Below are 23,700 nucleotides of genomic sequence, written 5' to 3'. Positions count from 1 at the left end.
AAAAAAAAAAAAAAAAACACCAAACCACAGAAACCACAATGAAGAAAGTGTTTTAAGCAGGGGAATGAAATGATGGAAAGGTGGAATACACTGTTAGCTAGGAGAGCAGCTCTAGGAAAGGAGTTGAGGAGTCAAAGTAAGAGGCAATAGAGAGCTAAGAGCACAAGGGTTTAATAATAGAGTAGGTATGAGGTTGGGGGGAGAGTTAAAGATGACTGGTTTGAGCTTGTTGGGCTTAGAATGAATGTGCCATTTATAGAAATAGGCAAGTCAGGAACAGTTGTTTTATAGAGAACAGGGGAAAGATGTTGATTTTTACCTGCTCCAGAACTTCCAGGTATAAATATAGAGTATAGTTAGAAATGCAGATATAATGCTTAGAGGAGAGCATAAAACTAGAAAAAGATTCAGGTACCATCTACATAGAGTAAATGGGATTTTAAGGAGAGAGTATATAGAGGGAAGGAAAGGTAGAGGCTGAAGGCAAAATTTTTTTTTTTTTTAAAGATTTTATTTATTTATTTGACAGATAGAGATCACAAGTAGGCTGAGAGGCAGGCAGAGAGAGAGAGAGAGGAGGAAGCAGGCTCCCCGCTGAGCAGAAAGCCCGAAGTGGGGCTCAATCCCAGGACCTTGGGATCATGACAGGCACCAAAGGCAGAGGCTTTAACCCACTGAGCCACCCCGGTGCCCCTGAAGGCAAATATTTCTAGGGACTGTGTTTAGCAGCAGGAAGGAACAGAGGAAGAACAGTCAAAAGAGGTGGTTTTCTTTTTTTTTTTTTTCAGTCAAAAGAGTTTGAGAGAAAAGTGTAATGTCATAGAAGTCACGGGAGGACAAAATATTAAAAACAGATGGTAGGGGGAAGAAGGAAGGGAAAGTAGAAATCTCAGCACTACAAAGAATCTGAGCCTGGGGTAGAGGGAGGAGGCAGGCCGAGTCTGAATTTAGTACAAGTTGTTAGTGACCCTCATGGTGCCTGGGTGGCTCAGTCAGTTAAGTGTCTGACTCTTGATTTTGGTTTAGGTTGTGATCTCAGGGTGTGAGGTTGGGCTCTGTGCTTGGCATTGGGCCTGCTTCAGATTTTCTCTCTCCCAGGGCAGGTGGGTGGCTCAATAGGTTAGGCATCTGCCTTGGATTCAGGTTATGATCCCAGGGTCCTGAGATCGAGTCCCGAGTTGGGCTCCCTGCTTTGTGGGGAGCCTGCTTCTCCCTCTCCTCCCCCTTTGTGCTCTCTCATTTTCCCTGTCTCTCTCTCAAATAAATAAATAAATGTATAAAGAAATAAAATCTTTAAAGAAAAAAAAGATTCTCTCCATTTGCCATCTACCCCCCTGATGCTTTCTCTCTCTCTCAAAAAAAAAGTTGTTGGTGACCCTCAAATGAGAGGAATGAGAGTGAAATCAGACTGTGAGGTGTAGCTGATAAGGAAATAGAAGTTTTCCAATTCAGTAACTTTTTTTTTTTTTAAGATTTTATTTGAGAGAGAGATTGTGTGGATCAGAGGAGGGGCAGAAGGAGAGGGACAGGCAGATTTTGTGCTGAGCTCAGAGCCTGACATGGGGCTTGACTCCATGAACCAAGCTCAGGACTTGAGCTGAAACCAAGAGTCAGATGCCCAATCAATTGAGCCACCCAGGTGCCCCCAGTAACCATTTTTAAAAATAGTATTCATTGTAGAAAATCTGCATATTTAAATTTTTTAAAAAGATCTATTTATTTATTTGAGAGAGCGAGCGAGTGAGCAGGGGTTAGGGGCGGAGAGAGTCTCATAAACAGACTCTGCGCTGAGCAAGCCCAGTGTGGGCTTGATCTCACAACCCTGAGATCACAAACTGAGCCAAACCAAGAGTCAGGTGCTTAACCAGCTGTGCCACACAGGTGCCCTGGGGTAGTTAAATCCTTAGGAATCTGATATATGCCAGGCATTAGGCCAGGTTGTAGGATATGAGAAGGAATAGCATGATTCTTCTGTTAAAGAAGAGTACAGTGAGGGAGAGAAATATAATAGAAAATTCACCATTCTTGGGGCACGAGGGTGGCTCAGTCAGTGAAGTGCCTTCAGCTCAGGTCACGATCTCAGGGTCCTGGGGTCAGGCCCTGCATCAGGCTCTCTACTCAGCAGGGAGTTTGCTTCTCCTTCTCACTCTCCCTCTGTGCTCTCTCGCACTCTTTCTCTCAAAACAAATAAAATCTTAAAAAAAAAAAAAAAAAGAAATTGCGTTCTGTTTCACTGATAACTTTGAGATAGTCAAAAGATATCTATCTCATGGTCCTGTTGCCACAGCTATCAACATATTTATACCTGAATGTGAATGCCCTTTCTCTTTGCTTCTAGTGGATGACTGTAAATTTTTTACTTGTGGGCTCAATCCTATCCCATCTCTCTATTCTGTTCAAGGACATCACCCTTAGGAATTATCTTGTCTAAAGGCCATCATCTGTTTTTGTCTCTCTACTGAGCCCATCTTCAACATATAAATATGTAATACTATCTCCCATTTAAGAATAATAAAGAAGGACACCTGGGGGGCTCAGTCCCTTAAGCCTCAACCTTCAGTTCAGGTCAGGATCCCAAGGTCCTGGGATGGAGCCCTGGGTTGGCTTTCCTGCTCAGTGGGGAATCTGCTTCTCCCTCTCTCCCCCTTGCCCCCAGCTGGAGCTCTTTCTCTCTTTGTCAAATAAAGAAATAAAATCTTTAAAATAAATAAAATCTAAAAAAAAATTCCATGAGTCTATATCTCTTTCTAATCACTTTCCTATTTCTCTGCTCCCTGTTTATAGCAATACACCTCAAGACAGTTCTTGTAGTCATTTCTTTCACTCTCTCTAATCAATTACAGTCCACTGAAACTATTTTATCAAGATCATTTAGTGATCTCTACTTCACCAAGTCCTAAGATCATTTACCTGGTTGATCAATTTCTCTTTGTTGAAATGCTTTCTTAAAAATACACCATGCTCTTAGTTCTCTTTTAACTTTATTTATTTATTTTTTTAACCTTTTTTTTTTTTTAAGATTTTATTTATTTATTTGTCAGAGAGAGAACGAGCGAGAGCGAGCATAGGCAGACAGAGTGGAAGGCAGAGTCAGAGGGAGAAGCAGGCTCCCTGCAGAGCAAGGAGCCCGATGTGGGACTCGATCCCAGGACGCTGGGATCATGACCTGAGCCGAAGGCAGCTGCTTAACCAACTGAGCCACCCAGGCGTCCCTCTTTTAACTTTATTAATTGCTCTTGGTTTCCTTGGCTGGTTCTTCATCTTCTTCCTAACTGCTAACCATTGGCGAACCCCAGGACTTAGACCTGGGACCTCTTCTTTTGTTCAACTGTGCTCATGTCAAGTAATATCTATAGGCTGACAGTTCCTGAACTTTAGATTCTTCAAGTAGACTGCCGGATCATCTACCCTCAGATGTTCACTAGCATCTCAAACTTAACATGTCTAAAAACAAAATACTTTCCCTTTTTAAACATGTTCTTTTTATATAATCTTCTTCATTTCAATAAATAACAATTCTATTCTTTTGATTTCTTAAGATAAAAAACTTGAAATCCTCTCTATGTTGTCTCTTTCTCTTATATCTGTCCATGTGATCAGTATATCTTGTCAGCTTTCTTCTGAATATATTCAGAATCTCACGATCTCACAATCTCCTCTGCTCACAATCTCCTCTGCTACTATCCTTGTTCAGGATGCCATCATCACTTGCCTAGATTATTTTAATAGTCTCCCAAACTGATCTTTCTACTTCTACCCCTACTCACTTTGACCAGTTTCTTCTTAACCCAGCAGTTAGAGTGAGCCTTTTAAAATACATGGTAGATGATATCATTCTGCTCAGAATCCTCTTGTGTCTCCCCATCTTACTCAGTAAAAGCCAAAGCCCATAAATTGGCTTCAGACTCTTATATGATCTGAGCTTATTTTACAGCTCTTACTTCTCTCCTACTAGTGCTCTCCCTTTTGCTCATTCAGCCCCAGCATCACTGGCCTCCTTGCTGTTCCTTGAACATGCCAACCAAGCTATTACCTCAGGGGCTTTGTTCTTGCTGTTCCCTCTGCCTGAAAAACTTTCCCCCTAGGTATCTGCTGTGCTAGTTCACTCACTTCATTTAGAACTGTGCTTAAATGTCACCTGAATAGAGTGTTTTTTTCTTGTGCAACATATAAAATAGCAAACCCTCCACCCCCAGAATGATCTCTTTCCTTTACTCTGCTTTTTTTTTTTCCATAGGCCCTATTACCATTTGATGCATCTAGTTTATTGTTATGTTCTATTTTAAAATAAGTCTGACTTGTTCATCCTTATGTGAACTGTACCTCATACAGTTCCTGGCATATATAATGATCAAAGCTTTTTGGGTTTTGTTTTGTTCTGTTTAGAGTGGGGAGGGGCAGAGGGAGAGAGAATCTTAACCAGGCTCCATGCCCAGCGTGGAGCCAGGTACAGGGCTTAATCTCACCACCCTGCTGAGATCATGATCTGAACTGAAATCAAGTCAGATGCTTTACCAACTGAGCTGCCCAGGTGCCCCAAATAAAGTTATTTTGAATGAATGCATGCCTTTTAACTTTTCTCTAACAGAGAGACCAGCCTGTATTTATTGTGAGTATATGTCTGGGTGTACATACCTATAATAACTACATATGATTAGGTGGTCCTTCTAATATGCATTTTATAGGAATAGTTCTTCATCCATCTAAATACTGATTTTGTATAAGCATTATTAAATCATTCCATAGATTCAAACCTGTTATGTTTGACCTTTCACAAATCCCAGTGCCTCATTTATCATGTGTAATAGCGTGGCATAAAGAGATGTGGAGACATATTTTTCCCCCCATTAAGTCTGCATGCTGTTAGAAGAAGACTTGAGTGGGAATGGGGCAGTGTTTTGCTATGATAGAATGAATCAACCTGCTGTGGTTTGATTACACTGTGTGGAACTTGGAAAACACTGCCATTTTAAGCTTTGGTTATAAATTATCTTTAAGGAACCATTGGATATGACTCAATAAGCAAAAGTGGTCTAAACTATTTAAGCATCAAATTACCTCATTCTAATATAAATAGCTCTTCAAAAGCTATACTTTAGAAAGCAGTTGAAAGACAGTTGAATCTGTTGAATCATTTAACTATTGTGATGGTCTAAATAAATAGTCATTTCTAAGAATTATAAGCAAATATAAAAGACAAAATAATGTAAGGTGCTAGATTAATTACACAATTATAAATCATTCATGTTTGTACATTCACAATAAAACCTTGAGGGTGTTGGTGATTATGTGTGACTCAATGTTTATCATCCCCCTTCATACAGAGATGGCGTCTGCTTCCCCCCACAGACACACAACCTTGCATCTTTAGGTCCCAAAGAGATTGTCTCTGCTCTTTCTGAAAAAAATATTATTAGAATTTAAATTAGAAAATCCATTCAGAAAATAAACAAAAGATATAATTTACTTCTGTTTTAGTTATTTTTCTTAAGTGATTATTTTTGTTAAATTTGTTGATACTGACTGCTGGATAAGTATATTTGCCTTTAGTAATCAAGATATGTTTATAGATAAATGAAATAGTTATAAAAATAACAAGATGTTGTATATATTTTTACACACATAATTGTGTATGCCTTTTTACCAGTTCCAGTCTCATTAACATAGTAAAACTTGTTTATTACATGACATTATACTTTTATATCTCCATATGAAAGTAGTACTTTGATAAAATTTTGGGGAAAAAAATCTACAGTTGCTGTCTTGTTCACAGGAAGGGAGGCAATAATAAATTAATAAAGATCTATCATCGAGATGGTAAATACGGCTTTTCTGATCCTCTGACATTTAATTCTGTGGTGGAGCTCATTAACCACTATCATCATGAATCTCTTGCTCAGTACAATCCCAAACTTGATGTGAAGCTAATGTACCCAGTGTCCAGATACCAACAGGTATGATTATAGAAGTTTTTTTAAAAAGACTATTTATTTATTTGAGAGAGAGAGAGAGAGAGAGAGAATGAGCAGCGGGGAGGAGGAAAGGGAGAGGAAGAAGCAGACTCCCCATTGAGCAGGGAGCCCAATGTGGGGCTTGATCCCCAGACCCCCAAGATTGACCTGAGCCAAAGGCAGATGCTTAACTGATTGAGCCACTGACATGCCCCTATAGAAGTTCTTGATAGCTGTTCAAGTCATTTTTAACATCACTTCATTTTAATTTACCAGGCTTATCAGTAAAAAAAAGAACAAATCTAGTCATTTTAAATTTCCCACTTAAGATTTAAGATATTTCTGGAACTTATTTTTTGGCTACTGTCCTTAATAGCTTGTTGCATGTTCTTATTAACTTTGTATAAAAATACTTCTGTTTCTGTTTCCTATTTATACTTTGTTTCTTAATTTTTCAAGTATTAACTATTTTGATGTGATCTAAAGACTGAGAGTTAAAAAAAGGATTTAGTGCTTTTGCATGCTTAATACAGTGGCTTAAACTTACAGTAGAAAAACAATTTAAAAATAATAGATGTGGAAAAATTCACGTGTCATAATGTTAACATCCTTTATTTCTTGTGTTTAACTGTACAGGATCAGCTGGTAAAAGAAGACAACATTGATGCAGTTGGTAAAAAACTGCAAGAGTACCACTCTCAGTATCAGGAAAAGAGTAAAGAGTATGATAGGCTATATGAGGAATATACCAGAACATCCCAGGTTAGTAAATTTTTGTTGTTTAGGCCAATTAAGTATGCAATGGTACAGTTACTTCAGATTTTCTATAATTCACCTGCCAGGCCTTAGCTGTCTTAATATTTTCAACAGTCTTTTTGAGACTGTGATGATATAGATTCTTCTCACATTCATAAATCACTTTTTTATCGTTTTTCTTAGTTATTAATTTTTTTCAGTTAGTGTTAACTAGGATAAGGTTTGACTGAAAATGACAAAAAATAACAATAGCAAAGATTTCAGAATGCGATTTATTTTTCTTTCATGTATAGACACAGTGGCAGGGATATTGTGTCGACTACACCGTCATTAGGGCTTAGGGTTCTTCTGTTTTGATGCTTTGCCGTCTGTACAAGTTGACTTACTCCACTATCAGCCATCACAACAATATTCTAGCAAACAAGATAGAATAGGAAGGAGAAAGGAAAGTTTCCTGTTTTTAGGGCTACTTCCTAGAAGTATACACTGCTTCTATTTTCATCCCACTGGTAAGACATAGCTGCAGATTACAACTAGCTGCAGGGAGGCTAAGAAAGCTAATTTTTATTTGGTCAGGTATACCCAACTAACATTTGTGAGTTTACTGAGGAAGAAGGAATTAATGGGAATTATGAGACCACCAAGAGTCTTAATCACAACTTTAAGATTGTAAGTCTTTTTTTTTTTTTTTTTTTTAAGATTTTGTTTATTTATTTGAGAGAGAGAGAGAGTGCACACAAGCAGGGGAGGGGCAGAGAGAGAGAGGGGGAGAAGCCAACTTTCTTGCTGACCAGGGATCCGGACATGGAGCTCCATCCCAGGACCCTGGGATTATGATCTGAGCTGAAGGCAGACGCTTAGCTAACTGAGCCACACAGGCACCCTAAGATCATAAATGTAAATAATCAATAAGATTTCTTTTATTATATGTATGTAATAGAACAAGATTCTGAACAATAATCTACCTTTCTTCCTAGAACTTTTTTTTTCTAGTTCTTTTCCTAGAACTACTTTTTAAAAAATATATACTTTATTTATTTGAAGGGGAGCAAGCACAAGGAGGGGGAGGGGCAGAGAAAGAAGCAGACGCCCTGCTGAACAGGAATCATTACCCCTGGGGCAAATAATACATTATATGTTAATAAAAATAAAACAAAAAAATAAGTATTTGGGGCTTCTCTAGATACTGCTTTTCTAGTTTAATTTTTTTGTATTCAGTGAACATACTCATTAAGGTTGCAGTCTTTTGAAATTTATTGACTTATGACCTAGTACATGTCTTATCTTAGTTAACTTGCACACTGACAAAGACTAGTAAAGTTGGTATAGTGCTCTTTCAGTTGTCAGTATAGTCCTCTCTAAATATCAGTTAGGTCAAAGTGATTTATGGTGTTATTCAGATATTCTATATCTTTACTGATTTTTTTTTTTTTTTTGCTAGTATCATCAGTTAATTAGGAGTCTTTTTTTTTTTTTTTTAAAGATTTTGTTTATTTATTTGACAGAGAAAGATAGTGACACTGAGAGGGAACACAAGAAGGGGGAGTGGGAGAGGGAGAAGAAGGCTTCCCACTGAGTGGGGAGCCCGATGTGGGTCTCAATCTCAGGATCCTGGGATCATAACCTGAGCTGAAGGCAGGCACCTAATGACTGAGCCACCCAGGTCCCCTAATTAGGAGTCTTAAAGTTTCTAGTTACAAATGTAGATTTGTCTATTCCTCTTTTTTAGTTGTTAGCTTTTGCCTTCTATTAATTGAAATTCTGTTAAGTTCTCATACATTTATAGTAAATTTACTCCTTTATAATATGAAATATTCCTTGGGGTTCCTGGGTGGCTCAGTTGGTTGAGTGCTGGGCTCTTGATTTCAACTCAGGTCACAATCTCAGTGTTGTGGGATCGAGCCCCTCATCCTCCATACTGAGACTGCTTGAGATTCTGTCTCTTCCTCTCACTCTGCCCCTCACACATTGCCCCCCCCCCCAACTCTCTCTCTTTCTCAAATAAATATATAAATCTTTTTTAAAAATATGGAATATTCCTCTTTATATCTGGTAATCTTCCTGGTCTTGAAGTCTGCTTTTTCTAATAGATCCCCATCAGCTTTTGTACACGTAGTATTTGCATGATATATATTTTTTCTGTCCTTTTACTTACTCACTTACCTACTTTATTTATTTATTTATTTTCTGTCCTTTTACTTTCAATCTATTTGTGCCATAGCTAAAGTGCATTTCTTATGGATAATGATATATAGTTAGGTCTGGCTTTTTAATCCAGCCTGATAATCTCTGCCTTTTAATTGGAGTATGTAATCCATTTGTATATCTTGTAATTATTGATACGGTTGGGTTTACATTTACATTTTTGCTGTTTTCTTTTTGCTCCATCTGTTTCGTTCCTCAACTCTTTCAATGTTGTCTTTTGCATTAAACATTTTTTAGTGTTCTGTTGTGATTCCTCAGCTGGACTTTAAGCTATGTCTGTCTCTCTTTTTTTTTTCCTATAGGAAGTTGCTCTAAGGATTACAACATGCATTCGTAATCACAGTTACTTAAGTTCATATTTGCCACGTAGCGTGTGAATATAATAACTGTGCTATTACATAATTCTATTTCCTCCTCTTATTATTGTCATGTATTTTTTGTCTATATGTTAATCCCATAATTTATTGTTCTAATATTTGCCTATTCTAGGTACTTTATATAAAAGGAATCATATAATATTTGTCCTTTGGTTACTTCACTAGTTATAGTGTTTTCAAGGAAAATCCATGTTCTAGCATATTATCAAAGTATCATTTTTATGGCTGAATAATATTGCATTGTATGTGTATATGACATTTGTTTATCCATTCATTTGTTGATGGACATTTGGATCATTTTCCAGTTTCTGGCTATTGTGAATAATGAACATTGGTGTACAAATAACTGTTCAAGTCTCTGCTTTCATTTCTTTTAGATATATACCTAGGAATGGAATTGCTGGATCATATAGCAGTTCTGTATTTAATCTTTTGAGAAACTGCCAAACTATTTTCCATACTGGCAAAACTATTTTACATTCCCACCAGCAATACATAAAGATTCCAGGTTTTTCTCATCCTAAGACTTGGGTTTTTTTGTGCTTTTATCTTCAATTTTTTATAGCCATCAGAGCAGTCATGAAGTGTTATTGTTTTCATTATTGTTGAGTTTTAGGTTTTTTAATCCCTTATCAGATACATGATTTTCAGGTATTTTTCCCATTTTGTAGGTTGTCTTTTTGCTTTCTTGATAGTATCCTTTGACACACAAATGCTCTTAATATTGATGAAATCCATTGTTTTTTCTTTTGTTGCCTATGCTTTTGGTATCATATTCATGAACTTGTTCCAAATCCAGTGTCACAAGGCCTTTCTCCAATGTTTACTTCTAAGAGTTTACTGTTTTTACTCTTAAATTTAGATCTTTGATCCATTTTGAGTTAACTTTTATATGTGTTGTGTTAAGGTTCCAGCTTTATTTTTTTACACGTGAAAACACATTTTCCGTTTGCTGTGGTCCCAACACCATTTCTCCATTGAATGAACTTGGAATATTTGCTGAAGTGAGACATTGATCATAACTGTGAAGGTTTATTTGGGGGCTTTCTGTTATATTCCTTTGGTTTATATGTCTGTCCTTATGTCAAGGATATGTTTTGATTACCATAGCTTTGTAATAAGCTTTGAAACCAGGAAGTGTGAGTCTTCCAAGTTTGTTTTTTTCAATATTGTTTTGGCTATTCTGGGTGCCTTTCAATTCCAGATGAATTTGAGGTTCAGTTTTTTTATTTCTGTAAAAAATCTGGTTGGGAATTTGATAGTGATTGCATTAAATCCATATATCACTTTGGGTAGTCTTATCATCTTAACAATATTAAGTCTTCCAGGCCATGAACAAGGATGTCATTCCATTTATTTATGTCCTCTTTAATTTCTTTCAGCATTGTTTTGTAGTTTTCAATATATGAATTTCTTACTTCCTTGGTTAGGTTTATTCCTAACTGTTTTATTCTTTTTGATGCTATTATAAATGAAATTGTTTCCTTAGTTTCTCTTTTGGATTATTCACTGCTAATGTATAGAATACAGTTGATTTTGTATATTCATTTTGTATTCTGCAACTTTGCTGAATTTATAAGATCCAAGAGTTTTTGGTGGATTCTTTAGGGTTTTATAAAAAGATCATCTCATTTGAGATAGTTTTACTTCTTCCCCTTCAATTTGGATGTCTTGTAATTGGTTTTCATTGCCTAATTGCTCTGGCTAGAACTTCAAGTATTTTGTTGCATAAGGTCATGAAAGTGGTCTCATTGTCTTATTCATGATGTTAGGTAGAAAGCTCTCCCATTTTACCATTGAGTCTGATGTTAATCTTGCGTTTTTCATATATGGCTGTATTAGTTTTCTATGTCTGCTCTAACAAAGATGACAAACTGGATGGCCTGAGACAACAGAAATTTATCATCTCACTGTTCTGGGGGCTCTACGTCCAAAATCAAGCTGTTGGTAGTGCCCTTCTCTTTCTGAAGGCTCTGGGAAAGAACATTTATTGTTTTTCTTAGCTTCTGGTGGTTGCTGGCAGTCATTGGCATTCTTTGGGTTGGACACATCACTCCGGTTTATACCTTCATTATGAGTGATATTATCCCTCTGTGTCTCTGTTTTCTCTCTTTGTAAGGATACTAACTAATCATTGGATTAAGACCTATCCTAATCCAATATGATCTCATCTTAATTCACATAAGACCCTATTTCCTAATAAGGTCACATTCTAAGGTCCTGAGGATTAGGACTGATCACATCTTATGTGGGAACACAATTCAATCTGTAACAATGGCCTTTATCATGTTGAAGTTTCCATTTCTAGTTTATTATTTTTATCATTTTGGGTTATTGGATTTTGTCAAATACTTGGTCTACATCAGTTAAGATGGTCTGATCATGTGTGTTTTTTTTCCTTCAGTATATTAATGTTGTATATGGACTGATTTTTATATGTTGAACCATCTTGCATTCCTGGGATAAATTCCATGTGGTAATAGTGTATAGTTACAGTCTTTTTAATATGCTGCTGAATTTAGTTTGCCAGTATTTTATTGAGGATTTTTTCATCTGTATTCAAAAGGGATGTTCTGTAGTTTTCTTTTCTTGTAGTCTCTTGATCAGGTGTCAGTGTCAGTAATGATGGCCTCATAGAATGAGTTAGAAAGTTCCCTCTTCCCTCCTCTTCAGTTTTTAGAAGAGTGAGAAGGATTGGTACTAAGGTAGGGTCAGAGGGAGAAGCAGACTCCCCACTGAGCAGGGAGCCACATGTGGTACTCCATCCTGGGACTCCAGGATCATGACCTGAGCTGAAAGCAGTTGCTTAACCAACTGAGCCACTGCCCAGGTACCCGTTAATTCTTTAAATGTTTGGTAACTTCTCTAGTGAATCTGTGCAGTCTTAGACTTTTCTTTGTTGGTTTATGGGATTATAGGTCTGACTGTCTGTCTGTTTTTGTAGGCTCCATGCCCAGTGCGGAGCCCAGTTTGGGGCTTGAATTCATGACCCAGAGATCAAGACCTGAGCTAAAATCAAGAGTCAGATGGTTAGGGGCACCTGGACACCTTAGTCAGTTAAGCACCTGATTCTTGATTTCAGCTCAGGCCATGATCTCTGGGTCATGAGATTGAGCCCTGTGTCAGGCTCCACAATGGATGTGGAGCCTGTATAAGATTCTTTCTCTCTCTCTGTTTCTTTTTGAGTCAGTTTTGGTAATTCTATACTTCTAGGAATTTGTCCATTTAGGTTATCCAATTTATTGGCATACAGCTTTTTAATAGTATTCTCTTATAATATTTATTTCTGAAAAGTGGGTAGTATTCTCCTTTAAACTTAAAATTTAGTAATTTGAGTCTTTTTTTCCCTTAGTCTAACTAAAGGTTTTTCAATTTTGTTGATCTTGGTAACTAATTTTTAGGAGCACCTGGGTGGCTAAGTCAGTTAGGCAGCTATCTCTGGCGTGGGATGTAATCCCAGGGTTCTGGGATTTAGCCCCACATCTGGTTCCCTGCTCAGTGGGGAACGTGCTTCTCCCTTTCCCACTCTCCCTATTTGTGCTCTCTCCCTCTCTCTGTCAAATAAATAAATAAGACTTTGTCTATAAAAATTTTTTTTAAAAATTATTATTTTTTTTAAAAAGAACTAATTTTTAGTTTTATTGATTTTCCTCTATTTTTCTATTTTCTGTTTCATTTACCTCTCCAATCTTTATTATTTCCTCTTGCTAGCTTTGGGTTTGGTTTGCTTTTCTTTTTCTAGTTTCTAAGGTATACAATTAGATTATTGATGTGAGATTTTTTTTTTTTAAGATTTTATTTATTTATTTGATAGAGAGCACAAGCAGAGCAGCAGAGGGAGAGGGAGAAGCAGGCTCTCCACTGAGCAGGGAGTCCAATTGGGGCTCTCAATCCCAGGACCCTAGGATTATGACCTGAGCTGAAGACAGATGCTTAACCAGCTGAGCCACCTAGTTGCTCTGAGATTTTTTTCTTTTTTTTTAAATGTAGGGACACCTGGATGGCTCAGTCAGTTAAGCATCCAACTCTTGGTTTTGGCTCTGGTGATGATCTCTGTGTCTTGGCATTGAGCCCCACATCAGGCTCCATGCTCAGTGGAGAGCCTGCTTGGGATTCTCCTCCTCTCCATCTGCCTCTCCCACCACTTGTGTGTGTGCTCGCTTTCTCTCTCTCTCTCAAATAAATAAAACCTTAAAAAAAAAAGGTATTGACAGCTGTAAATTTCCTTGGGCACTGCATTTGCTGTATCCCATAAGTTCAGTATGCTGTGCTCTAATTCTTAATTATCTCGAGGTATTTTCTAATTTCTTCTTTCTTCTTTGATCCAGTGACTGTTTAAGAATGTGTTGATTTGGGGGCGCCTGGGTGGCTCAGTGGGTTAAGCCGCTGCCTTCGGCTCAGGTCATGATCTCAGGGTCCTGGGATCGAGTCCCGCATCGGGCTCTCTGCTCAGCAGGGAGCCTGCTTCCTCCTCTCTCTCTCTGCCTGCCTCTCTGCCTACTTGTAATCTCTCTCTGTCAAATAAATAAATAAATCTTTAAAAAAAAAAAAAAAAAAAAAAAAAAAAAGAATGTGTTGATTTGGGCGCCTGGGTGGCTCAGTGGGTTAAAGCCTCTGCCTTCGGCTCAGGTCATGACTCCAGGGTCCTGGGATCGAGCCCCACATCGGGCTCTCTGCTCAGCAAGGAGCCTGCTTCCCTTCCTCTTTCTCTGGCTGCCTCTCTGCCTATCTGTGATCTCTTTCTGTCAAATAAATAAATAAAATCTTAAAAAAAAAAAAAAAGAATGTGTTGATTTCCACATATTTGTGGGTTTCCCAGTATACCTGAGAAGAATGAATATTCTTTGCATCTGAAACAAGTCTCTTATAGAAAGTGTATGGGTGGATCATGGGTTGTTTTTAATTTTTTTCTTTTGTGTGTGTTTGTTTTTGTTTTTGTTTTTTAAGTAGGCTCCATGCTGGGCGTGGAGCTCAATATGAGGCATGAACTCACTACCCCAAGATCAAGACCTGAGCCAAGATCAAGAGTTGGACACTTAACCAACTGAGTCACCCAGGCACCCTGGGTTTTAAATTTTTAATCCATCTGCAGTGTCTGCCTTTTAGTTGGAGAATTTAATCCATTTACGTTTAAAATAATTGCTGATTACTAGTAAGGGAAGAACTGACTTCTGGCATTTAGTTATTAGTTTTTTATGTGTCTAATGTGTCTTTTGCACTTCAGTTCTACCATTACTAGATTTTTTTAGTATTTAATTGATCTTTTGTAGTGCATCTTTTTTCTGATGCCCACTTCTTTTCCTTTTTTTTTTTTTTTTTTTAAAGATTTTATTTATTTATTTGACAGACAGAGATCACAAGTAGGCAGAGAGGCAGGCTGAGAGAGGAGGAAGCAGGCTTCCTGCAGAATAGAGAGCCCGATGCAGGGCTCGATCCCAGGACCCTGAGACCGTGACCTGAGCCACTGAGCCATCCAGGCGCCCCCTTCTTTCCTTTTCTGTATTTTTTTAAGTTTTCCTTAGGAAATACCTTCAAGATTATAATTAATATCTTAACTGCACAACAATCTGATTTCATCTATGACTTATTCAGATTTGGAGCAGTATATAAATACTTTGCTCCTATACATCGTTGTTTCTTCCTCTTTATATTGTTATTGTCACTAATTATTTTCACATTGTATGTCCATTAACATAGATTAATAATCATTGTTTTATGCATTTGTCCTTTTTTAAAAAGATTTTATTTATTTATTTGACAGAGTGAGAGAGCACAAGCAAGCAGAGCAGCAGAGGGAGAGGGAGAAGCAGGCTCCCCACTGAGCAGGGAGCCCAATGCAGGGCTCCATCCCAGGACCCTGGGATCATGACCTGAGCCAAAGGCAGTTGCTTAACCAACTGAGCCACCCAGGCACGTTTTTGTTTTGTTTTGTTTTGTTTTTTTAAGATTTTATTTATTTATTTGACAGAGAGAGACACAACGAGAGAGGGAACACAAGTAGGGAGAGTGGGAGAGGGAGAAGCAGGGAGCCAATCCCCGGCAGGGCTCAATCCCAGGACCCTGGGATCATGACCTGAGCCTAAGGCAGGCACTTAATGACTGAGCCACCCAGGTGCCCCTGGATTTGTCCTTTACATATATAGAGAAAAAAAAAAGGAGTTATAAACCAAAAGTACAATATTACTTGGCTTTATATTTTCTATGCAGTTAGCTTTACCAGTGTTCTTTATTTCTTCTTGTTATTCTTTGAATAACTCTCCAGTGTCCTTTAATTTCAATCTGAAAGTCTTTAGCATTTCTTGTTGAGTAGATCTAGTGGTAAGAGACTCCCTCAACTTTTGTTTATCTGGGAATATCTTAATTTCTTCTTCATTTTTGAAGGATGGTACTACTTGGATATAGAATTCTTTGTTGACAGTCTTTTTCCTTTAGGACTTTACATATGCCATCCCACTGCATTCTGGCCTCCATGGTTTTTGATGGGAAGCCAGCTATTAATTTTATTAAGGATCCTTTGTACATGACAAATTTCTTCTCTTTTGCTTCTTTCAAGATTCTCTGTCTTTTGACAATTTGACTAATGTAAAATACATGTTTCTTGTATCTCTGTGTATAGCTTATAATTATAATTGTTACCTGTGGAAATGTTAGTCATCTATGAGCTATTCTAGTATTACTGTAACTCATGGTCTTGTTTTGACCCTAATATTTATACTATCAATTTTTCTAGCCCAAAGCCACTGATCTTATTTCCAAGCTAGTATCTGTGGTGGGCAGTGTTAAGATAGAGAATACACCTGGATCTACAGGGCTGTGGGCCTACTAGGGGATACTGCCTATGAAGATTATTGATTAGATATGAAATATAGTACTGACTGGGAAAAAGTATGGGATTTCAGTGGCCAGAAATTCTATAATGGTCTGTTTTTCTACATGAGATGTTTAATTCCATTTTATTTTCAGGTTTAGTAAGTCACTTACTCAGAATGATCTTAATAACTTTTTCTTTCTACCTGATACTTGAGCTGTATGTCTGGTGTGCCTGTGTATGTTTTTTTATACTGCAAATTTCAGCTTCTCTGTATTCCTTTAGCTCTCTAGATGAATGATCTGTGAGGCCAATGTTTGGGGTAGAATGGGGGAAAAGTTACTGATGCTTCTTCAGATTGAATCAACATAAATGGTCAACATCAGGGGATAGTGAAATGATCATACATATAATAGAATGTTATATAGCTATTAAAATAGATTTTCAGAAATTATTTTAAAGCTTTAATTTTGGGGCACCTGGGTGGCTCAGTGGGTTGGGGCCTCTGCCTTTAGCTCAGGTCTTGATCCCAGGGTCCTGGGATGGAGCCCTGCATCCTGCTCTCTGCTCAGCTCTCTGCTCCCTCTCTCTCTCTGCCTACCTCTCTGCCTACTTGTGATCTCTGTAGAATAAATAAATAAAAATATTTTTTAAAAAAACTTTAATTTTTAAAAAGCACAAAAGCTACATAAATATTTGTGTTAAATTCAGCATAAATTATTGCTGAATTCTGTATGAATTACTGCATACAAAATAAAAGTCCCCATTCCCTGGAGGCAACTATTGTTACTAAGTGATTTTTAGGAATTCCTGATGACCTGAGAAATGCTTATGATGTAGCTTCAGGCAAAGGAGACAGCATGTAGAAGTGTGTGAACAGAGTGATTTCAGCTGTGGTTATACCCACTGACCGGAAAGGAACACTTAATGAAAATATGCTGCAATGTATGAGGTGATAGAATTAAGAAGATTTGGGAAAAATACAGTTACATATAGAAAGGAAGAAATAATAGAAATAATAGTATGCACATTAATAACAATAATATATATAATGAAAATGACCTTTTTCTAAACAAAATGATATAAAATTATTCTATAACTATAAAAAATGATGGCCTATATTTGCTGATTTTGAGTAATTTTTAAAGATTTTTTTTTTTTTTAAAGAGCGGGAGAGCGTGTGTAAGCATGAGTGGGGGGAGGGACAGAGGGAGAGGGAGAATCCTAAGCAGACCCCACACTGAGTGAAACTAGACATGGAGCTCTATCTCATGACTCTGAGATCACAACCCTGAGATCATGACCTGAGCTGAAACCAAGAGCTGCACGTTCAACCGACTGTACCACCTGATTTTGAGTAATTTCTAAGACGTATTATGCAAAAAAAAAACCAAGGTAGGGAAAAATGTATGTGGTATACTGTCATCTATGGTTAAAATATATCATGACTAGACTAAGGTATTCAGTAAATGTTTTTGGATGTATAATCTCCCCCACCTTTTTTTTTTTTTTTAAATCTGAGTCTCTCTTTTTCTCACACATTCTCTCTCTCTCTCAAATACAGCTGGGGTTGCCATTATCTCCATCTTATAATGGGAACTTGAAGCATAGAAAGACTCTATTAAGGGATATAACAAATTTTAGCATACTCAGGACTAGAATATAAATCTCCTAAATTCCAGTTTAGTTCATTTGTAGTATCTAGGCATGATACTATGCTTGACTTTAGAAACACAGAGGGAGAGATGAGACTCTTTCCCACAAAGGGTTGAAGTACTCTGACAACATTTGTCAAATACAGTGTGCTTTTGCCAAAATGGCATACTTTTCCCTTTTCTCTGCATCAAACAAAGCAATGATGGATTACTGTATTCCTGTGAACATACTTATTTAAAGGGCAACATACAACACTACATTTACTCTCACAAACACTATTAAGTAAAATATGCAAAAATATTAAGTAAAAGATGCAAAAAAATATATATACTATGATTCTACTCATAGAAGGTATAAAACTAGGCAAATGTTAATTTTTTAAAAATTTTGGATGGGGATATAAAGTGGTAAAATCATGAAGAATAACATGGAAATGGGTCATCATAAAGGGTAGGGTAGTGTTATCACCAAGGTGAGGGAGGTAGAGTGGAAAGAGGCAGGAAATTATGATCTAGAAAGGACACAAAGAATTTCTAGGGTTGCTAATAGTGGAAGTTTATTTTATAATAATTTGTTCAACTGTGCATTTGTTTTATGCATTTATTATATCTCACACTAAAAAAATAAACATTAAAAACATGGCTGTATGCAGAAACAATATGATTATTTCTATAGAACAGAATTAGAACAGAAAACCATAATAATAATTATAACTGGAACTTCCAGATCTAGAAATAAGTAGAAACAACTGAGAATTTGACCCGCCTGGTCATTCTTTCTTAGACTTCTTTGCTGATTTCTCCTCTTTGACATTGGTCCTCTTCTTTTTTCTGGTTACTTATTCACTCTCTGATGATCTCAAATAGTCTCATGACTTTACATACCATCTGTATGCCAGTAATTTATAAACTTACATCTTCTAAATGTAAATTAAATTCAAAATTTCTTCTAAATTAATTCTAGACTCATAAATATCCAACTACCTTTTCAACAGCTCCACTTGGATGTTTAATAGGTGTCTCAAATTTAGCATGTCAGAATTGAATTCGTGAACAAAACTGAACTCAAGGCTGTTCCATGTTTTGCCTTCCTTATCTTAGTTGGAGCAATCACATCTGTTTTGCTCAGGTCAAAAGCCTTGAAGCCAACTGAGACACTTTCTTTTACATCTTCTGTCTAATCCATCAGGAATTCCTTTTTACCTTTAGAATGTAGCCAGAATTCAGCCCCTTCTCACCACATCTGCTACTACTACCTTGTTCGAAGCCCACTATCATTTCTTGCTTTGATTTACCACAGAAACCTTACAGATCTTCTTGCCCTTATCCACGTTCCCCTCCCCCTTATCAGTTCTCAGTAGAGCAGCTGGTAATACAAGTATTTCCTGCATTTTGCAAGATCAGGTTACACCACTTGGCTTTTATGAAGGACCTACATTAGTACGTGTTTTTACTAACTGGAAGAAATCTGAGGACTTTTGCTTTTACAAAAAAGACTGAAAAGTGACAATAGCATCCCGAGCTTGTTTTGCAGTGAGCTTTTTAGAGACTGCGCACCTCCCCAAGTGTTGGGAGAGGTGCCGCCTCTCCCTGAGAACTGCTTCAGCCTCCCAACATCAAGCCACCATAACTTTGAACTGGTCTGTGTGCATCTGTGTTTTATCTCCATTTACTTTGTGCATCCCTTAGCAAGATGTGTCCTAAGGTGTAAGAAAAAAGCCTAGGAGATGTTATTTTTTGACTCTAGGAACATGAAAGATTTTTCCCATGTAAATTAAGGTAATTGCTTCTTTGCTTTATGCCATTTTGGCTTATGAAAACTTTCATAGGAACTGCGTATTTGGAGAATGCTGGGGAAACCTGTACTTGTAAAACATAGGTAGGATCACAGTACTCCTTTGTTTAAGGCTTATCTCTGGTTCCATGGTTTACACATAGGAAAACCCAGAGTGTTTTTATAGTACCCAGTATGATCTGTGCCACTCTTCCTCCTTGACCTCATTTTTTCTAACTCTCCTTTTCACTGTACTCCAACCACACTAGCCACTTTGGTGTTCCTCGAATATACTAGACCTGCTTCCTACCTTTGAGTGTTTGCACTGGCTGCTTCCTTGCCTGAAACATTCCCCACCCACCTCACCTGGCTAACCCCCTCACCTCCTTCAAGTCTTTGCTCAAATGTTGTCAAGTTTCAGATGGCAATTGATTTAAAATTGCAACTCGCATTTCAGTCCTTCTTCCCACTCTACTGTTCTTTTTTTCCATAACAATTCTTACAGATTCTTAGTAATTCTAACAAACAGTGTGAATTACTAACTTATATGTCTGTTATTTATTGTCTGTATAACCCCCTAAACTGTAAGTTCTGAGAGGGCAGAAATACTTATCTAAGCTTGCTTACTTATGTATCCCAAATGCTGCAAGTAATACTTGGCATATAGTTAGTGTTAACTTATTTGTTGAATGAATTTATACAAGATAATGAATCAAAAACACTCTTGGTAGGGCCCTGGAGTCAGCCTCGTGGTCTGAACTAGAGTCAAGGGGAGGGCACTAACCCTCCTGTAAAAAAGGCGAGACAAAGTGGCCACCAATGCCTGCTGCTTCGGTTTGTATAGAACTGCATTTCTATTTTCTTGTCATGGCTAGACAAAATGCTGCCTATGTCCTTAGTAATATTGGGGATTTAATAGAATATGAATTCTGAGCTGCTGATGTGAGACTGGGTTCTGGACATGGAATCCTTGTTTGGGGAGCTGGGTATGGGAGTAGATGGAAGCAGCCAAAACCCCTGGGTCAAAGCTGGGAGAGGGCTAACTGTCTGTGTGAGAACTGAGAGCAACTGAGCAGAGAACAGCTCTGGAGGATTTAAGGCCTTGGGAGGTGGGGAGAGAAAGGGAGGGATGCAATGATTAGCAACCAGTACAGGAGATGTGCTGGGAAGGTGAGTGTTAAAGGGAGATTAAAGACTTTATCTCCTCTGTTTATAAATATTTGCAAGTGTTACAGAGCTCCTCTGTTTTTTGTTTTTTGTTTTTGTTTTTTTTCTGTGAAATCTTAGATAAAGTTTGGATTGCTTGATGTAAGGAATTTCTTCCCAGAGAATGGGAAGAGGTTGTGTATCTTGAGTCATAGTTGGCACAGGGTAAGAATAGACTGCGTTTGGGGATATTTGGCATCTGGATCACAGGTAATTAGGAGGAAGTGATAGGATTTAGTGATGGATTGGGATAAGGGACAGGAATTTGGCAATGAGATCATTGGTGACCTTGGAAAGAGCAGTCTCTGTGGAATGGTAGGTACAGAAGCCAGAATAGAGTGAGCTGGAATGTGAATGAGAGATGAGGAAAGAAAGACACCCCATATAGACTATTTGTTCAAGAAACTTAATTGACTGGAAGAGAATTTAGGGTTAAGGGATTATTGTTTCAAAGTAGTGTTACTAGAACTTGTTTGTATGCTGATAAGAAGGAATCATAAGGGGCTGGAGAGGAGGAAGGAGAGAGGGGACGTAGATACAGGGAAATTTATAGTTTCTGTGGTAGGTATAGTGGCATTGTTTATGGGGCAGCTACTGCTTGGGCCATGTTGTAAAACACTAGTGTTAGTAAAATGTAAATTATTAGTGTTATCTTTAAAGATACAGGGCCAGAACTTCATAGGTAATTTTTGACCTTGCAAGGGAGCCAAGACTCTCCACTGTAATTTGAGAGTTTTAGAATTTGTAGCTATTTAGATGTTGGTATTCCAATAAGTTCACAGTACTATTTGAGATATGTATGATATAACCTCAACCACATGAGGTTCTTATCTCCTCCATGAAACCTCTGATAGCAGTAAATAACTAATTCACCCTTACTTGATTGCTTCTATCAGGACATGAAACAGAACCTTATTGGGGTTCAGAAATCAGTTTCACCTCTGTGTTCTAAAACCTGCAGGGCAGACTTCATGTTTTATTAATCTCTTTATCACCAGATTATACTTTCTATACAGTGGCTTCTTAGTAATCATTTGTTGTCATTAATCAATGCTAGATAGTTTTGAGGAATTATCCCATAAGCACCAAAACTTTTAAAATTGTAAGCATTCAGGATAGCAATTCTCTAGAACTTTATGCATCATTCTTGACTTTCTAATATATTGAACAAAGTTTAACCCTCTGAAGATTTTGGGGAATTAGGGTTCAGATGCTAAAGTCTTCAAATAACCTCAGAGCTCCTCAAAACGTGTAGGAGTACTTATCCTGATGTTGAATGGCTCAGCCTACTGGGCATTTGTTTTGTGAAGTTTTAGTTTTTCACTTTATTCTCCATGTGATTTTAACTGATATTCTTCTCCCTTTCATTTTCTGCTGCTTCTTTGTTTTCATTTTAAAGATCTTTTTTATTTTTAAATAATCTACACCCAACATTCGGCTTGCCTTACAATCCCAAGATCAAGAGTCCCATGCTCTACTGACTGAGCCAGATAGACGCTTTTCTGCTTCTAACCAGATTATTCTATTGATGAATCTGTTTGGAAAACTATGTATTTTAGAATTGGTAGAGTAAATAGACTCTATAGGACTCTTCTGGGAATAGGGCTAGCACACTGGTGTATGAACTGCTCCATTCTATTCATTCATTCCTTTAACACCTTTTGGGGGTCAGTACTATAACAAGTGCAAAGGCATAATTTTATCCTTGTCTTCAAAGAGTTCAGGATTAATCTCTCTTAGCAACTCAGGCCTTTTTGTTGTGATTCTCAGCTGTATTTCAAGTAATAGTGTGGTGGTGTTTTTTAAAAGATTTTATTTGGTTATCTGACAGGCAGAAATCACAAGTAGGCAGAGAGACAGGCAGAGAGAGAGGAGGAAGCAGTCTCCCTGCTGAGCTGAGAGCCCGATGCGGGGCTTGATTCCAGGACCCTGGGATCATGACCCGAGCTGAAGCCAGAGGCTTTAACCCGGCCACCCAGGCACCCCAGTTCTTTTTCTTTTATTTTAATATTTGAGTGATGTATTTTGCATATAAGTAATAAAGGTAGGAGTTAACTAGGAGTTGCTTTAGCCATCTAAATTCAGTTTTATATGGAATTGCAACTGGAATTATAAGATTTGTTTTAAGACCAAAGTTACCAATAAATAAATAATTAAAGTGTTTGTCTTTCCTTTTTCTCTTCTTTAGGAGATACAGATGAAGAGGACTGCAATTGAAGCTTTTAATGAAACAATTAAAATATTTGAAGAGCAGTGTCACACACAAGAACAACATAGCAAAGAATATATTGAGCGATTTCGCAGAGAGGGGAATGAAAAGGAAATTGAACGGTAAATCTACCTAACCCTTCCAACTGCATCAGTGAGATGAGACTTCTTTTCTTACCCCAATAGTCTCTTTTGTGTTTGCTTTTGCCCCCTTATATGTCATATATCGAATTATTTGCTGTTATAATGGCACCAAACTGAATCTTCTCTTCTCTGTGTTCCTTCTGTGTCCTTCCAAATTTTTAACTGCTGCTCATCCTTTAGGATTCAGCTTACACATATCTTTTCTTTCTTTCTTTCTTTCTTTTTTACACATTTCTTTTCTAAGAAAAATTTCCTTGATTCCCTAGACTGGTTGAGAAGCTTTTTATCCCTACCCTGACAGTATCTGGTCCTGATTCCTCCTGTAACATTTACTAAAGATCACCACCACTAAACTACAAGCTTGTTAGTGGAATAAGGATGGCGGCTTATTTTCCCTGATAGCTCTAGCACCTGTTGTGGTCCCTGAGAGTACATGGTGATGCTCACTGAATTTTTATTGAACTGAAAATCAACAGCAGCACTCTGAGAATAAATTGAAGGCTGAACAAAACTGTGGGCAGGAAGACCAGCTTGCCTGTTGCTGGTGACTGCAGTGTTTGTGGTCATCAGGTTAAATGATGGTGAGGGCCTGAACCGGAGCAATGGCAGGAAAGGA

General features: G+C 37.6%; 1 protein-coding gene across 2 annotated transcripts in view; it reads left to right on the top strand.

Moving 5' to 3' along the window:
* Positions 1–23,700, top strand: part of PIK3R3 (phosphoinositide-3-kinase regulatory subunit 3) — a 138,673-nt gene that overhangs the window by 96,393 nt on the left and 18,580 nt on the right. For both annotated transcript variants that reach the window (XM_059137793.1, XM_059137792.1), the window contains exons 4-6: positions 5,774–5,954; positions 6,588–6,713; positions 22,921–23,063. In XM_059137793.1, the coding sequence (XP_058993776.1) occupies positions 5,774–5,954; positions 6,588–6,713; positions 22,921–23,063 (450 nt within the window). The remainder of the gene's footprint in view (positions 1–5,773; positions 5,955–6,587; positions 6,714–22,920; positions 23,064–23,700) is intronic.

The sequence above is a fragment of the Mustela lutreola genome, chromosome 10 (genome assembly GCF_030435805.1).
Source record: "Mustela lutreola isolate mMusLut2 chromosome 10, mMusLut2.pri, whole genome shotgun sequence".
Taxonomy (NCBI): Eukaryota; Metazoa; Chordata; class Mammalia; order Carnivora; family Mustelidae; genus Mustela; species Mustela lutreola.
This window is presented reverse-complemented; position numbering and strand designations above follow the sequence as displayed.